The 17,325-nt window shown below is 40.7% G+C and overlaps 1 protein-coding gene across 1 annotated transcript in view; it reads right to left on the bottom strand.

Annotated features, from left to right (window-relative positions):
- Positions 1-17,325, bottom strand: part of GRK5 (G protein-coupled receptor kinase 5) — a 198,570-nt gene that overhangs the window by 4,797 nt on the left and 176,448 nt on the right. Inside the window, exons 11-14 of the mRNA XM_020786450.3 lie at positions 16,105-16,194; positions 10,270-10,478; positions 5,141-5,278; positions 1,816-1,953 (exon numbers count right to left, since the gene is read on the bottom strand). Coding sequence (XP_020642109.1) covers positions 1,816-1,953; positions 5,141-5,278; positions 10,270-10,478; positions 16,105-16,194 — 575 coding nt within the window. The remainder of the gene's footprint in view (positions 1-1,815; positions 1,954-5,140; positions 5,279-10,269; positions 10,479-16,104; positions 16,195-17,325) is intronic.

Genomic DNA, 17,325 nt, shown 5'->3' with positions numbered 1-17,325 from the left:
AGAAGCCTCATGAGAGTCCCAACTCTAAGGAATGCCTAGTTTATAAAGAACAAATATAATGCACCCATCTAAGACAGGGGTGGGAAATGTACAACTCTCCAGATGTTCTTGGATTGCAAGTCCTGTCAGCCCTAACTAGAGCAATCTGTTTTGAGGGGTGATGAGAACTTCAGTCTAACAACATCTGAACTGCCACTCATTCCTAAGATAAGATGCTCATGCTTAGATTTAAGAGAACGATCTGATTATTGAACATAAGATTGCAAGAACAGCCACCTTGGATCAGGCCCCAGGGTTATGTAGTTCATATTCTGTTTCCACAATGGGCAGCCAGATATCTGTGAAAATCCCACAAGCAAGACATAAGTGCAAAAGCTCTTTTCTGTTAGTGATCCCCAGCAACTGGTATTCAGAGGTATATTGCCTCTGATACTGATATTGGAGGTAATATATGTTGACTATTAATCTGAATACCATCAAAGGTGAGTCTATTGTTGATTTTGCATCAAGGAAAGAATGTAAGTCAGGCAGTGATCACCAGACCTTTTTTTTTTCCCCAATGGAAAACACACATTATACCTTTCCTTCCACAGGCTCATCACTACCCCCAGTTTCTCTCTGCTAAGCGCATGCATCTTAATTAAAAATTAATTCAGGCTAGAACTTAGATCTACAGAAAGTGCTAGAGGCTGTTTTTTACTGGATAAAGTGGTCAACCATGAAACCAGCACCTAGCCAAAAGTGTAAAATTATGAGAGTTGCAGTCCAACAATATGTGGAGCCTCTCCTAACCCCTTATCCCTCTTCCAAATGACCCAGCCTTTATAATGCATGTCCAATCCTCAATAAGTGGACCTGCCTGCAGACTTACAAACACTTTTGCCACTTCCTACCTGCTTTTCTTTTCCATAATTTTGCCATTTTTCATTATCGGTACTGCATGAGTGCAAGCATGACTTTTTGACACACAATTTCTCAAATGTACAGTATATATATTTTTTGTTGTGATATAAAACATAGCTGGAATGACGTACTGCTGAAAGCATGGATGAGTGTGTGAGCTGAAATTGTTTATCAAAGATTATAGTTGACCTTCACAACCATCTAAAATTTCCCAAGGGGAAGCTGTGTTAGTCTGCAGCAAAACCAACCAATCTTATGCCGTGCTAAAATCTAGCAAGTTTATCTAGTATAAGCTCTCACGGACTACATTTGAAGAAGCAGGCCTCAGTCTACGAAAGCATATACCAAATAAAGCTTGTTAAGTCTTTTGGGTGCTGTAGGATTCTTTGGTGGCTTGGCTGCAAGAACAATTTGAATTCACCCAAAAGAGGCAGAGACAAAACAAAGCAGAACCATGTTATAAGCTGGTCACTGGTATAAGTGTGAAATCAGATGGAAGAGGGATCCTAAACACAGCTCTAAACATTATTTATGCTGAGATGAAATCACCGCTTGTCCATTTAAACAAAGAAAGAAAATGCATGTTTCTAATTTCTTTAAGTATAATCATCCCCCCTCCCACCCAAGAAATAATCATACCTGAAATCAAAGGCAAGTTAAAAATGAAACAAAAATTTAGAAAGCAATATTCTCCCATACTGCGAATTATACAGGTGAAGTATACATGAAATAAATGTGTAAGTCAACTATGAAAACTTTTTTTCTCTTACACCTGCACCATCCAGAGTATTTCTAAATCAAGGAATGTCAACTAGGTCCAGCAGAAAATGCATTAGTATGCATTTGCTATTTATGGACACTGCAAAATACTGATAGGAGAGGGTGATGAATACATACATATACATCTTTTACCTCATTTTGCCATGGAATTGGTACAGAGCCTGTGGAAAATTTGGAATAGAAATCGTCGTCTGTTTGGTCCAGGTTTACTCCCTTGACAGTTGAAAATTGTTCAATGTCCAACACATCCTTGCAGTACACTGCTCTCGGCTGCTCCAGCAGGAAAAGAAAGAGAACGTAAGGGAGTCTGAACGTGTGGTTGAAATGACAAGTTGGAATGCTTAAAAATAGCATTACCTTGCTATACCTAACTCCCTTTAGGTACGTTTGCAATTAGTATATCTTAAAAGAATCATCGAGAGCCTTTCTACATTAATCAGTACAGTTACTCTGTAGTTAACTGATGAATTTATTAAACCTGGAAATGGGAATTTAACTATGCTTTAATTGGAATTAGATTCTTTGAGATGATTTCAGTGTCATCTTGTACTGTAAGTATATTTGCATCCCTTGATTCATGGATTTCATTTGTCATGTGTTATGAAGTGGGTTACAGTTCATTAAGCTTACACCATTAGTGTATGTATTAGTCTTTGGCACAAGAACAATAGTGACCTGAGGCTAACACAGCCACCCTTCTAGAAATGATTTATAGGTGTTTCTATTTCAGGCAAACAGTTTCAAGCATTAGATAACCTCAGGAAGAGTATTGTGATACTGTCTGTTTTAGTCATATGCTGGCATCTATAAGCCCCTTCCAGTGCAGCAGCTGTCTTAGGCTGTTACAGCAAGAGCAACAAAGACTCCTGTGGGTCAAAGGTTAACAAACTGACACTTTGAAGGAGCTATCATAGACTTGAACCCACTTTATCCAATTTATTATCTTCAGTTGGAAAAAAAGACTCATCTTTATTTTGCACGTGTTGCAATTGTCTCTGAGAGTTCTGTGCATAATTTAAATAGGAACATCTACAAGACAAACTATGTCTTGCCATGCAGTAGTAATCACTGATAGCCCCACTGTTTTAACATTGCCATACTAGCCACTATAGTGGGAAGAAAACCCAAATTCTGGGTCTAAATAAATCATATCTTGATAGATTCTAGTTCAGTAAATTGATACTGTAATCTTCTTTTCAAATTTCTGTGTGGAAGTGTTGCACTTTTCAGATCAGCAGCAGAGGATTCTGGGAAAATTAAATACTAGCCCCTCCTCCCTATGCCTGTGTGTTCCAATTATTTTAATCCATGTCCAATGAGCTGGAACACATGGCCTAACTGCTTGCAGAGATGTAGCCAGTGTTTCTCCATTTTATCTGTGCCACTTCAGCTAACTTTACCATTTTCCCATTGGCCACTTGGACACAGTATAGAGAAATGCCTGAGAAAACAACCACACCAGCTTGTGGAAACAAAACATGCTGCATGCAGTAACAACGCTAGATAGTTTTCAACTATAGTTAATGTTAAGCACAGTTTAGAGTACAGATATAAAGCTGAATTGATATTAATTACAAATTGGAGTGTAAGAAAGAGGCTAAATTGGTATTAATTAGAAAGGTAACTGAAAAAGAGAGGGAGGAGGAAATGCATGGGCCTGACGTTTGTTGAAGTAACAATGAACTATTATCATTACAGCTAAACTGTGGCTATTTTAGTTTATGACTAGTGACTCTCAGGAGAGTCTGCAAATGGACTGTGCTTTTATAAGCATGTGCTGGAAGTAGTTTAGGTCACCGGTTAGGAAGGTGGTTGGTTGATGGGACAATAAGGAAGCAATAAAGCAGGACACAGCTTATAGGATTTTTTCCGCAGAACCCATTAAAATAAATGAAAGCCATACAAGTCCCTGATGGGTTGTGCACGAAGTCTGAAAAATGTTTGTCATCACAAGCACAGCTCAAATGAAATGAAACACCAAGCCAAAATGTATCATCTCCAGGGTTATTTGATGGAGCAATTTCATTTTTTGAAATATAGTCCTCAATTTCAAACGGCGCAAACAGCTTTCTGTTATGAAGAAATATTACTCTGGGTTCATACTGAAGTGTTTCTATGATAGCAAATGACAGCTTCAACTACCTTTCCCCCCTCCTTTTGAGCAACCAAAACTAAAGGGCAAACAAGGTAACAATTTGAACTGACTTGACCTCATGTGTTTTAGGTCCAAAGAACCATAAAGGTCATTCTGCATGTACAGACAGGTACTGATTTTATCTCTCTTGAACGTCAGCTTTCCATTTCTGCAATCCATTTTGGAACTCCAGGGAGTATGAAACGCAGTTTATGATATGCATGAAAGCATGCTGTTCAAAGCAAAATGATCTCAAAACCCATTCTTTCAAGTATACTGGAAAGTAACTTTTTTCAGTCTTGGCACATAACATGTGTTTTTAAAAAGAGGATGAAATTTGTTGAAAATAAATTAACCTGATGCAATAGTCAGCATACACTTTTTTATTGTTTGTTTTGGAACATCTGCAATAATATATAGAGAACCATAAACCATATTAGACTTCATTCACTTTAAAGTTTGGCCTTTTGTTGATTTTGTACACAGGTTTTTGAGCTCAACATAAATATGATTCTTATTTGTAAACTTTGTAAAGGCTTTCTCTCAGCAAAAGATTTTACAATCGTTCTCACATTAATTTGTATCAGGGGTGAGCAAAGTGGAATCCACAGGCAATATGTAGTACCACAGTTGCTCTCCAAGGTCTGGAGGTCACAGTGTATATTACTTGGAACTCTGGAGGCTGCACTCTTCTGGTTTACACAACCGCTCATCACTGTAGAGACTGATGTTCCTTCCTCCTTTTTACAGAGGAGGGAGTAAAACCAAACTAGAAATTTGCACAAAGACACCAGGCTCAATTCACAGGAATGCTTTAAAGAAGACAATCCTAAATCTTCATTGCATGGCAGGGTTAAAATGGTATGAAGAGTTTGACTACACCAATGGAAGCAGTCAAGAGGGTCTACAGCATATCTTCTTGTGCTCACTATCATTCAAACCTCTTGAGACACAGTCCTGAAAATGGCTGTTTTGATAGGAAGTGGTTAACTGATGAAAAAAGGAGTCTATTTCTGGAATTTTACCTTGCTTGTTGTCTCTTTCTGAATGATAGTGAGCACAAAAGAGTATCCTGTAGACCATCTTGACTGCTGCTATTGTTGTTGTCAACATTCAGGTTGCCCCTTTGCTATGTAAAGTTTGGCATCCTTTTTTCTGCTGGCAGAACTGAGCAGCAATATTGGACCATTTCTTGGCTTTCTGAATCATGGAAACAGAAGCACAATATCACATATTCATAAACTGAAGGGTTTTTCTGAAGAACTAAATTGTTTCCAAGTTCTACTTCAGTTTCAGATTGCTTTCCTCAAGCATTACACTTACATCAGGGACAAAAGGAGGGTCCAACATTCCAGCTTCCAAGCGCTTGAAATTCAGGTTTTTGAAAAATGGGTGCCTCTTTACTTCAGCTGCACCTTCTTCCCGACAACCCAGTCTATTCGTCACATCTTTGGTCAGTAGCTAGAAAAAAGACCACAAGAAAGTGCTTGTTTGTTTTTATATTTCCAGGCACAACCACACACACACAAAAAAAACAATATAATTTCAGAAGTGATAAATTAATTCACAACTTGCAATTTCATTATATAAAGCAAAGGGGGATCTGCTGCATCTGTACATCAGAATTGACATGAGCCCTGGTTTGCAGTATTAGCCATATATTGTCATGCATAAAAGTAAACCAATTACAGCTTTCATCATTTTTGATCTATCTCTCACTTGCCTTTCTTCTTTCTTTCTTCCAGATCCTGTTTCAAGGGCAGGGAGAAACAAGCCTGTATCATGTAATGGTTCTGGGTAGAGATGGGAGCTTCGTATTTGTATTGGCCACCCTGATTATCTCCCATCCCCAGACCCTGCCAGACCACTTACTGTGCAGCATGTGTTGTATGTCATTGGCATCATCATTACTGCCCCAATCACGGCAGTAGCCCAGCTGCCACAATGCCACCTCCCTGTTTGCCCAGCCACTCCGTGGCTGAGTACAGAGACTGACAAAAACCATACTGTATTTCTAATTGTAGTTTGCAACTGGCTAACAAACCATGTTTAGTATTGAGAGGGCAGGTTCAGGCACAACAAACCAGATTTTTTAAATATAAAAAATCATAACCTGAGTTATGTGTGAACTGAACGAACGCCTTAGCACAGGAATTTGAGGAACCTATATTTCAAGATTAGGTTGGGGGTTAGACATTTCAATAAAAATAGGCCCCAGCTTGACTTGCTTAACTCATTCCATTGCAACACAAAAACATGCAAGTTATTAATTATTTCTTTGTAGCGCTAGAGATTAAACCAGCTCAACTCTTAAATAATAAAATCAACGAGCTTCCTTCAAAATAAATTTGAGGATAGACGGAAAAAGAATTAAGCTGAAATCCTATTCATAAGCCCTACTGGACTCAATATTTACTTCTGAGCAGACATGTGAAGGACTTTATTCTTAATTTCTTAAGAGGAAAATAAGAAGATAAAAGAATTAAAGTTGTTCTCTTTCTCCTGAAGAAAGATTTACACATGTAAGACTTTGATTATTTTCCCTTCATCCATTAGAGGGCAGCAGGAGAAAAGTTAATAGTACAGGAATGATAAACAGTACTGTATATCAAATGCATGTATCAGCTTGTGATGCAGACATGGTTTCTAAAAATTGAATAGATGTAGTTAAGTTTCAGCTACAGAGACAACAGAAAGTTCAGTGCAACTTGTCTCCTCTTTGATTGATTGATTGATTGATTGATTGATTGATTGATTGATTGTCCATCTGGCAGCCAAGGCCACTCCAGGAGGTTTAAAACAAGTAACAAAAACAACAGAATAACAAAATACCAACATTAATACATAGGGTTGAAAATCAAAAATCATAAAATGAGGTGAGGGTAAAATTATAATACAATAAATACAATTAAAAGCATAGAAAAATAAAAACAAGGAGCATGGCAGTATGACAGAAGTTATATTATTGGACACTATTGTTCATTTTTCACTTTCCATATCCTTCTATTTCAAAAGTTAGGGATGAACTAACTTGCTTATGTCCCAACAATGATTTGGCTAACGATTCTGGAAAATTCTCCACCTAAACTGCTCTCCTGAAGTAGAAGAATCGAAAGAGATAAGTGGTGCTGATGACACTGTATCTACGCAGGCATAACACAGGCATCATTTACTGAAGGCAGGGAACAGAGCAAATAGATTATTCTGCACAGTGAGATTGGTTGCTCGAAAAGAGCCTGTACATGACAGGATCCAAATGTTAATGCATTCAGCTCTCCCCTACCAACAGAGTAGGATGTGGAAAACTGCATATTATACATAGGAACAAATCCTGTTCCCCCTGAATATATATATTCAGGTGTTACTGCTGAACTTTTGGACCCTGCGGTCACAAGAGGAAATCATTGGATGTTGTATATTGTTGCTGACTCATGTTTTTACAGAGGGATGGTGAATCTTCACTTCTCCAATGTTTCATCATCACACACCCGGCTCACATTGCATGGTGCAGGATGTTGAGAGCTGCTCTTTAGAACATCTGGAGGGCCAATGGTTGCCCACTTCTGATTTATAGCACCATAACAAGAAAAGAAGTTGATCTGAGCTGGAAGCACAGCATGCATTACTGCTTGTCAGCACAGCAGCAAGACACAGAGGGGTCCAGAGGTCTCACTGGCTGCCATCACTTCAGAGAACTGAATAATAGAGAATGGAATAAGAAAAAATAAACACTTATTTTTATTTCCTGTGACACCATAGGGTCAACTATCAGTTCCTGAAAACTAAAACTGTCCTCATTGAGTCATAGATCTATATACCTCAATGGGTTACATACTATCAACTCAGTGAGTGAGAAATGTCATAATCAGACGAATTTAGACTAGAATTCAGTTCTCTGCTCACTTGCCTATACTCTTCAGCCAGTTTGTTGACTTTGGTCAAGGATGGGCAAAATGTGGCCCCCCAAGAGTCCCCTGCCTCTGGGGCTGCTGAATTTGTTGCCACTCCTGCAACAGAAAACAACAACAACCACCCAAAAACCAAAGCAGCACTTTCCCAATAAAAGCAAATGAAAGAAGCAGTCCTCATATATCTTGGTTACAAGTAGATCTGCATGCCTGGAAATGGTGACATGCTTGTAAAACAAGGTGCTGTATGCAGGAAGCATACTCCTTTATAAAGAAGGAAATCATAGCTTTCCTCCCCACCCCCGTCCCCCTGCTACTGCAGCAGATTCAATGATCTATGCAGCCCTTTATGGGTTTGGGGTGTTCCTTGAAACATGCAAGTTGCCCAACAATCGTCTAAGGTATAATTCTTGTTTGAGTAATAGAGGTTCCAGGTTCTGATTCCAAACAGGGCCTGTTCAAAGTGGGAGTACTTGTAACTGTAACTGTAATCAATGACAAAAGCTGCCGGGCCATTGGCCTGACTCAGTATAAGGCAATCTCCTATGTTCCTTTGATTTCTGGAAGGTCAGAATCCAAGATCTTGAAGACATCTAAAAGTTTGCAGTGAGAAACACTACATTTCAACGAGTACAATTCACTATATTTCCCAAGGCTGGCTTTAGGGTTGGGCAAGCTGAGTGTTCACCTGGGCCACTGAGATGAGGCCCTCTCACAGTCTCAGCTGATAAGCTCCCCAATCTGACCTGAGGTGGTCCCAAGTTGAGTTGCAAAGGTATACACTATGAACAGGACAATGCACCACACTAAATAAGGGCTTGCCTTGCTGGGGCAGGCACAGAACTGCAACCTGTCCGTAAAGACCTACCAAGAAACAGGAACTGCTGCAAAGCAAAGGATATAAAAAAGCAAAACATGTGACAGGTCTGCCATGTTGCATAGCGAACTGCCACTGCTCAGACTGTTCCTTTTTTGAGTGTTGTCTTTTGAAAGCTGTGGCACCATGGCTGACAAATAAAGGCACAATATTGTGCTCGACGGATATTCATCCTTTGACAATCACCTGTACCACATGTCAGAGATTTCACTAGGATCCTAGAACTAGGGGTGCACTGACAGCAATAAGCAGCAAATAAAAGTTAGTTCACTCTGGGTCCTTTTTTACACTCTTTGCTGGAGAAAGCCCAGGAGTAGCAAGGTCTGTTATAATGCTATGTTTTGCAATCCTGTATAATTTGGCAATACTGTAAACCTGCAGAGCTGCTCAGGGAGAAGGGGGATGAGGCAATTTCCCTTAGGTATAGAAAGTGTCCTCCTGTCTCTTCTATTGATGCCTGTCCTGATCCTCACCCACCACTACCATCCCCATGTTGCTTGCCAGAATTCTTGGTGTTTTGTTTGAAGGTTTCCTAAAAAGAGGAAAAAGATGTATTATGTAATAACATTGGATGCTGAGATGTCATTGTGACATATCAGCAGGACCTCTCACTGGCCACGATGAAATAAATAATTCACACAGCTGTGTGGGCAACAGAACGGATGCTGATTCGAGGCTTAGACTATTGTTTAAAGCACTGGTGTAGATTCAGTCTGGCAAAGACCTGCTTAAATGAATTATTTTTGCTCAGACTTCAGTCACCAGTAAAATGTATCTCTGGGAAATCTGAAGGGAGTGAGGGGCCTACTTACTAGTTAGGCCTGCAGCCCAGGCAAAAGGGAGCTCAATGAATCATATTCAGGTAAAATTTTTAATTATGTCTGAGCACCAAAAGAGATGAGATTGGTCAGGTGGGCTTGGACATGGTCAAAACCAAGCAGCCCTGGTTGCAGAGTTTGTAGTAGAAGAGAGAAAGAACAAGGGAGGCTTAAAGGAAGGATTCTGGCCACGGAGATGGCCTGTTCTTTTTTTACTCCTTCACCCTATTTAAAGGAAAATGAAGCACATCCATCATTCTGCTTAATTCTAGGGCAAGGAAGAGCTGCAGGCAAGAATTCCCTCAAATGACGTGTTCTTGCAATAATTTCTCCACATGGCTCACAATGTTGTGCATACATCCCTGGTCCTTGCAGTGTAGGGGAAAACAGAAGGGGTCCCAATCTCATGCCTGTCCCAGTCCCCCCAAAACATGTGGTCATAGAAAAATGATCTCTCTCTCTCTCTCTCTCTCTCTCTCTCTCTCTCTGTGTGTGTGTGTGTGTGCATGCGTGCTTCTGTGCTTATGTGCACTTACTTCTCCAGTGTTTGGATACTTTACTTGCATTTTCTAAAAGTAACCTCTAATCTAACATTTGAGAACCACTCTTCTATCATAGAATTAGATTGTAATAACACTTTGGTGGGCATGAAGTGCAGGTGGATTCCCAACTAAAAAACCTGGATGGCCGTTCAATGCCTCCCATATGACCCATGATTAGTTTCTAGTCTCCCAAAGCACAAGCTTAACTCTGGATTATCTTTCTTTGTTAAATCATAATTACCTGCTCAATACATAGAACTAATTATTTTTGAGCACCTAGTCTTAAATAAGAATGAACAGTCCTTACCATCTTACAGATAGACTTTGCCTCTTCAGAAAATTTATGGGTATACACCTCTTCAGTTTCCAAGACTCTCCGATCTACTTCTTCTCGCTTCACTTTCTCTTTTCTTCCACGAAATGGTGACTGTCCTGCAATCATTTCATAGATGAGGCAACCTAATCCCCAGTAGTCAGGGCTAAGTGTGTATCGCTGGTTATTCAAGACCTCTGGAGCTGGGAAAGAGAGAAAGATGAGATCCATGAAAAGGACTGCCATTTCTACAATGAAAGAAAATTATGCCAATGGCTATAAAGTAATCACCATCAAATTCAAGAATTAAAATACTCCATGTAGACCTCCACCTAACTAAGCCTCAGCTTGGTTAAGAATCATTTTACTTTAGAGGTGCTACTCAGGAGCCCACTTTGAGTTGTTGCTTAAGCTATGGTAACCAGGAGGCAAGGCATATGTGCAGAACTGTTTGCACAGACATAGAAGAAATTGCCCCACCATGCGGGAAGATAAAGTATAGAAATATATAGCCATGACAGCCCCCCTGTCAGATGGTGCAATTTAAATCCACGTACTGCACTTTGGCTTCAAAGAAAACATTGAATGGAATCTCAGAGAAATACGTGCAACACTGTGCTAAAATCACACCATCTGTTATCTACAATCTAGTCTATACTATAATGAATGGCAACCCAGAACTTGATCCTGGAGGAGCATACCAATTTGGCATCTATTACACAGACCTGGCTGGCTGAAGCAGGGGACTAGAGGTCAATCTCTCTTAGTTCTACCTGTCTGGATTATCTGTGCAGGAACAGGCAAAACAGACAACCGATGGGTGGGTGCGGGTGGGACTGACTGCAGTGGTCTATTGTTATACTATCACCTTTAACCAGATGCCCCAGCCATCGGTCTGTTGGATTTGAGTGTATATTCCTGAAAATGGGTGCCCTAAGCTAGCTGAGCTGGTCTCAGGCGTGGTGCCCATTCGTTGTAATAAGAGACTTCAATATGTATGCTAAGACCACTATACCATGGATCTGTTCCAAATGGTAATTGAACCCACTCCTGTTTCAGGACGCACTGTGGCTCTGACTTTATCTGCTGGGCATGATTATGGCAATTTGTTTCAGGAGGAACTCTCTGTAGTTCCATTACCATGGACAGATCAATACCTGGTTAAATATAGCCTCAACGTGGACTCTCTGCAGGCATCAAGGAATGCCTGCAGAATTATGATGGTTTGCCCTAGGAGGCTAATAAGGCAGAATGATTTTCTAATGGATCTATGGGAACTTTTCGTCACCTTAGAAGAACCACAGTGCCCACCTAGTGGCAAGCCACTACTCTGGGTGGCTTACAACAGAATAAACATAAAGTAAAACAACACACAGAAAAGGAAGCACCCTAAACGCAGCTATATCTAAAGAAGCACACTGAATTCCCGGGGCGACGGTAACAGCAGCATCAGTTAAACAACAGGTATAGGGCTATCAATAATTAAATAATTACTTAAACAAAATATAATATGAGAAAGGCTTTCAAAAGACTAGTTAAAAATCCACGTTTTGATATGTTTTCTAAAGCCAAAGGGGGTTGGAGGCTGGACACACCTCCTTTGGAAGAGATTTGCATAGCAAGGTGGCCACCACTGAGAAGGCCTGATTTCTGGTAGATTTCCATGCTGAGAAGTGTGGGTGGGAAGGGAGGCTGATCTGAGGGTGCTCTGTCTGATAGTAAACCATTCAGGGTTTTGCATGTCAATGTTAATACCTTGAAGTTGGCCCGGAAACATACCAGCAGCCAGTGTAAATGGTCTAGGACCAGGGAAATATGATCATATTTTTTATATTCCTGAGACCAGCCTGACTACTTCATTTTGCACTTGCTGCAACTTCCAAACCGTCTTAAAGGGTAGCCTCACATAGGCAGCATTGTAGTAGGCAATCTTCAACCAACACGTGAACCAGAATTATCAGGGACTTTCTAGTGAGATAAGAGTGAAGATGTGCAATATGCATAAGTTAGAAAAAGGCTAACTAACATGGCCGATATTTGATTCTCCAGGAGCACACCTAAATTAGGAATCTGATCCCTCAGGGAGAATGGGACCCCATCCAGACCAGGCAGAAGGCACCTCAACTGATTAGGGTCTCCTTCTAACAACAGTATCTCTATCTTGTCAGGATTTAACGTCAGCCTATTAGCCCTCATCTGGTCCATAACTGGCAGCACCCCCACAGTCTGTACAGTTTCCCTTGCCAAAGCTTTCCAAGAAGTCCAAGGCTAAACCAGCGACCAGACCCTCCAGGTGTACGTTGAAGTCCCCCAGAAGTACATGTCTGGGAGACCACAACAATACATCAGAGACAAAGTCCATCAGCTTCAGCAGGGAGAGTGCTGGGTCATGAGAAGAATGGTACACCAACACTAAACCAATCTGTCTCACTGGTCCACAGACAAAAGGAGGTACTCCAACCCAGGGCAGGCCAAAGCAGCAATCCTGCTAACCTAGACAGAATTATAAAATATAATGCCAACACCCCCTCACCAGCCTTCCAGTCTGCCCTGATGCTGGATGGAATAACCTGGAAGGCCAATCTGGGAGAAAGCTGTCCTTTCCTCAACGCCCACTCAGGTCTCTGTTACACATGTCAGGTCGGTATTTTTGACCACAGTCAGATCAGCGATCAGTCGGGACTTATTCTGGACTGACATGGCATTTAATAACAAGAGGGTTAGAGTGGGAGGTAATGAACTGAGCTGGTTAGCTTGCACTTGGCAGGAAGGGAAAACATTACAGCCCAGAATTGATACACAACATTGAGAACAGGTTATCCTGTAACTGCCAGCATTCCCTCCCACACCATATCTTCCCTACTCATCACCTCCAAAATTACATTGCACCCCATCATAATAAGATCCCTCATAACTAGCTAGAACAAGGAAGGAAGGAAGGAAGGAAGGAAGGAAGGAAGGAAGGAAGGAAGGAAGGAAGGAAGGAAGGAAGGAAGGAAGGAAGGAAGGAAGGAAGGAAGGAAGGAAGGAAGGAAGTTAGAATGGGTGAAGTTGTAACTTACCAACCTTAATGCTATTATATGTTTCACTGGATTTTAATACAACCAGTTGGTGGCTGAAATCCTGTTGAGCAACTCTATAAGTACAATGGGGACGATGCCCTCATCACTGGCAAACTGCCCCACTTAAAACCTGTTTCAGAATGCACACAACTGCTACATGATGTGATAAAGAAGAGTGTTGTGGCACAGTGGTTAAACTGTTGTACTACAGCCAAAACTGTGCTCACGACCTGGGGTTCAATCTCAGGTAGCCAACTCAAGGTTGACTCAGCATTCTATCCTTCTGAGGTCGGTAAAATGAGTACCCAGCTCACTGGGGGAGGAGGCAATGTGTAGCTTGCATAGTTGACTTGTAAACCGCCCAGAGAGTGCTTGAAGCGCTATGGGGCGGTATATAAGCAGCACACTTTGCTTTTTGCTTTTGAAGTCGCAAGCACCCTGAAATTGCCAAAGGAATCCTTTAATCATCATTGTTGCAGAAGGACAGCCGTGAAACAAGATTTCAACCACTTTGTATTTAATGGTATATATTTTTAAAAATAATTTTGTAAGCTGCTTTGAATCCCCTGCACTGGGAGGTTGGGGGGGGGACACAAAGAAAAAGAAAATGAAACCATTATGAATAGACAGCAGAGATGGTCATGAACTGAGGAGTCAATGGTTCAGCATGGTTCATTTCCTGGCTGAACAGCTGATCCATGATTCGGTGTGCTGCCTTTTCAATGGGTACCCACTCAGCAGCAGTACCTGGAAGAGAAGGGGCGGGGCACTGCCACTGAGTGGGCACCTGTTGGAGGGGATGGAGTGCCGAACCATAGATCAGCTGTGTGGCCTGGAAATGAAGCATGCTGAAGGTGGTTTGTGCCCATCTCTAATAAACAGATAAACAATAGACAGGGCAAGCTTATTTGGCTCAGACGTTTTCCCACAAATGCTACAATATATGAATGTAAAGAATTAACTTTAAATAATTATATATTATGAAACTGAAAACTTTTCAACTCAAACAACATCACTTTAATTCCACAGATTATCCAAAGTAATCAATATGGAGCGAAATGAACTTTTCTGATCACTGACTTACAGTGAAATTGTGAAGTTGGAAGTACCCACATTTTCTTTCTAAAGCAGGGGGTGGGTGCCATTGGTTGGTCTGGGGGCCAGTTTTCCCCTGGAACATGTCTCAGGTCATATTCCTCAGCTTATGTATCATTGCAATTCAGTGAAAAACCGTATTGTCAAATTCTAGTGACGAGTGGGAAATCTTCATCAAAGCAGCAAATGCTTCTTTTAAAGGGATTTTCATGGTGTTTTTTCTCCCAGAGCAAACTGTGAAAATCTCTTTACAAGGAACATTTCATGCATGTTTGAAATGGTTTTGCCCTATTTGCCATCAAATTTCAGAAACAGAGTTGATGCCACAAAAACAATATCGGGGTAAGGTGCAGACTATGAGCTGAATACTACCTCCTGCTGTTTTAAATAAACTCATTCTCACACACTTTACAAGAAGTACTTTGTTTTGGAAACACCTTCCTAAAACTGGCAAATAAGTTGTATATGTATATATATGATGATAGGGACAAGATCTCCTAATTTGTATTAACTTTCACCAAAGGCTCAGTTTGTGGCACAGAGCAGTACTGTCGTTTCTATCAAATATAGAAGAACATCTTGGATACTTCAGGACTGGTTTCTATAGTGAATGTATTCATCTACATCAACAGCTGTAGCACAAAAATGGAATTTAGTACTGGACAATTTTAGATTTTAATGTCTCTACAAGGTAGCTCAGAACTAATGAGGCACAAATCGGTCATAGCTTACGAACCAGAAAAGATGGTGCTCAGTGGCACTTCCAAATATTTATATACAGTGGTGCCTCGCATTACGACATAAATTGGTTCCAGCGAAATCGCTGTAGAACGAAAACGTCGTTATGTGAAAAGAAAAAAACCATTGAAACGCATCAAAACCTGTTTAATGTGTTCCAAAGGGCTGTAAACTCACCGTCCAGTGAAGAACCTCCATAGGGCAGCCATTTTCGCTCCCTGTGCAGTGAGGAATCCGTCCCAGAAAACAGTGAGGGGCCATTTTGTTTACCCGGTGGCCATTTTGAAGCCACTGATCAGCTGTTGGAAAATCGTCGTTTTGCGAAGAATCGGTTCCCGAAGCAGGGAACCGATCATCGCAAAGCGAAATTCCCCCATAGGAAACATCGTTTTGTGATCGCACAAGCAATCGCAAAAAGTTCATCGTAATGCAGTTTCATCGTTAAATGGGGCAATCGTAAAGCAAGGCACAATTGTAGGTCAGGTTCATTCAAATGATTCATTAAGCCAGACCTATCTTCTAAACTTGTTCATCTAACTGAGCCATCATCCTGTCCTTCTGGAAGTCACTCAAACCACAGTCATGCCTGGTAAAGGCAGTGTCAGATGGATGGGTGGATAGTCTCACAACTCCTTGTTCCATCATATCACAGTTCCTATGCAATTGTTCTCAAATCTTTGAAAACATGGATCTTGGAAGCAAGACAAGATAAGTAGATTGACAATAAACTGACTCTGATTTGGGAAGCTGGGCAGAATGTATACACAATTGAGATTCATGTTTACATATGTCAGAGAGAGACTCGGAGAACCCCTTCACCAACACTGACATATGACTTTTTTTGTCAGATATTAATATGTATTGGCTATTTAGTGTTGCACATTTTGAAGTTGCACTATTAGCAACAAACATAAAACAACATAAAACCACATACCCATATAACCGACTGTTCCTACTCGTCCGCGGATTGATTCACCCTCAGGGATTTTAACAGCTAGACCCAAATCAGAGATCCTGATGTGCCCTAAAGCAGGTAGGGGGAAAAACACAAATGTTCTAACATAACCATAAACTTATAGAAAAGAAACATATATTAAATGTAAATCATCTAAATAATTCTAAACAGGAAGAAAATGGGAGTGCATCTTTGAAGGAAGTCATCAGCAAAGTTGATCAAATGGACTTTGGATACTGCCTGGTTTTAAGGATGGGTCAAAACATCATTATTGCCTTTTGCAGGACTTTTCTCTCCCCCATGAAAGTGGAGAGATATCCATTGACTTTTGGAAAACCAGGTTGAATTTCAAGAATTTACACCTTAATACAATGTTGTCAAGGATTCCTCCCCACCACACAATTTTTTAAGAATGGGGGAAGCTCGTTCTTATTTCTAACAAAGTCTGTCCATAGAATGGAAGCTAACACAGGACACAGGATTATTTCTAGAGGCATTTTGGTTAGCAGCCAAGTTAAGACAGATAGGGGTGAAACACTCAAAACTGAAAACTCATGGCCAATTTGTATTTAAGGTAAGATAAAAATGTGCAAACATTGCCTACCTCTCTTAAGAATTTTTGTACCTCTTTCAAACACTTAATAAAATACTTCAGGTTCCCATTTCATTATGGCAGGTAAGACTATTTATCTGTCTTGGCTAGCACTGTCTATGTCAAGTCAATTCTGACTTTTGGCAACTCTTTTGAGGGTTTCCTATGTATAGAGTAGTTTACCATTCTCTTCTTCTGGGACTATGCAGCTTGCCCAGCATCACACTGTCTGGCTCTTTCCTCTGGAGGCACAGTGGGGAATTAAATTCCTGATCTATGGCCCTGTCTCCAGGGTCCCAGCTCACTGTGCTATCCAGTCAGCACCAGAGACTTGCTCCCTTGACTCTGCTTCCTTGGGGATGCTAGGTTTTGAAACTGTGACCTTCTGATGTCAAATGTATGTAGAACCACAAAGCTATGGTTCAGGTCACTTCTGAAAAAGAAGAGGCCAGTTTTCATGGAAGGTCAGTAGACTGGTCCAAGTTGTGTTTTCCTGTTCTCCCTGCAGGAAATTGTGGTGTACAAGAGAGTGTAGAAACCATCTCATACCAAGCAATGGCAAGGTAAATTTTACTTTTCTCTTTCTTGGTCCTCAAAAGGAAAAAAAA

The sequence above is a fragment of the Pogona vitticeps genome, chromosome 3 (genome assembly GCF_051106095.1).
Source record: "Pogona vitticeps strain Pit_001003342236 chromosome 3, PviZW2.1, whole genome shotgun sequence".
In the NCBI taxonomy this organism is placed as follows: Eukaryota; Metazoa; Chordata; class Lepidosauria; order Squamata; family Agamidae; genus Pogona; species Pogona vitticeps.
This window is presented reverse-complemented; position numbering and strand designations above follow the sequence as displayed.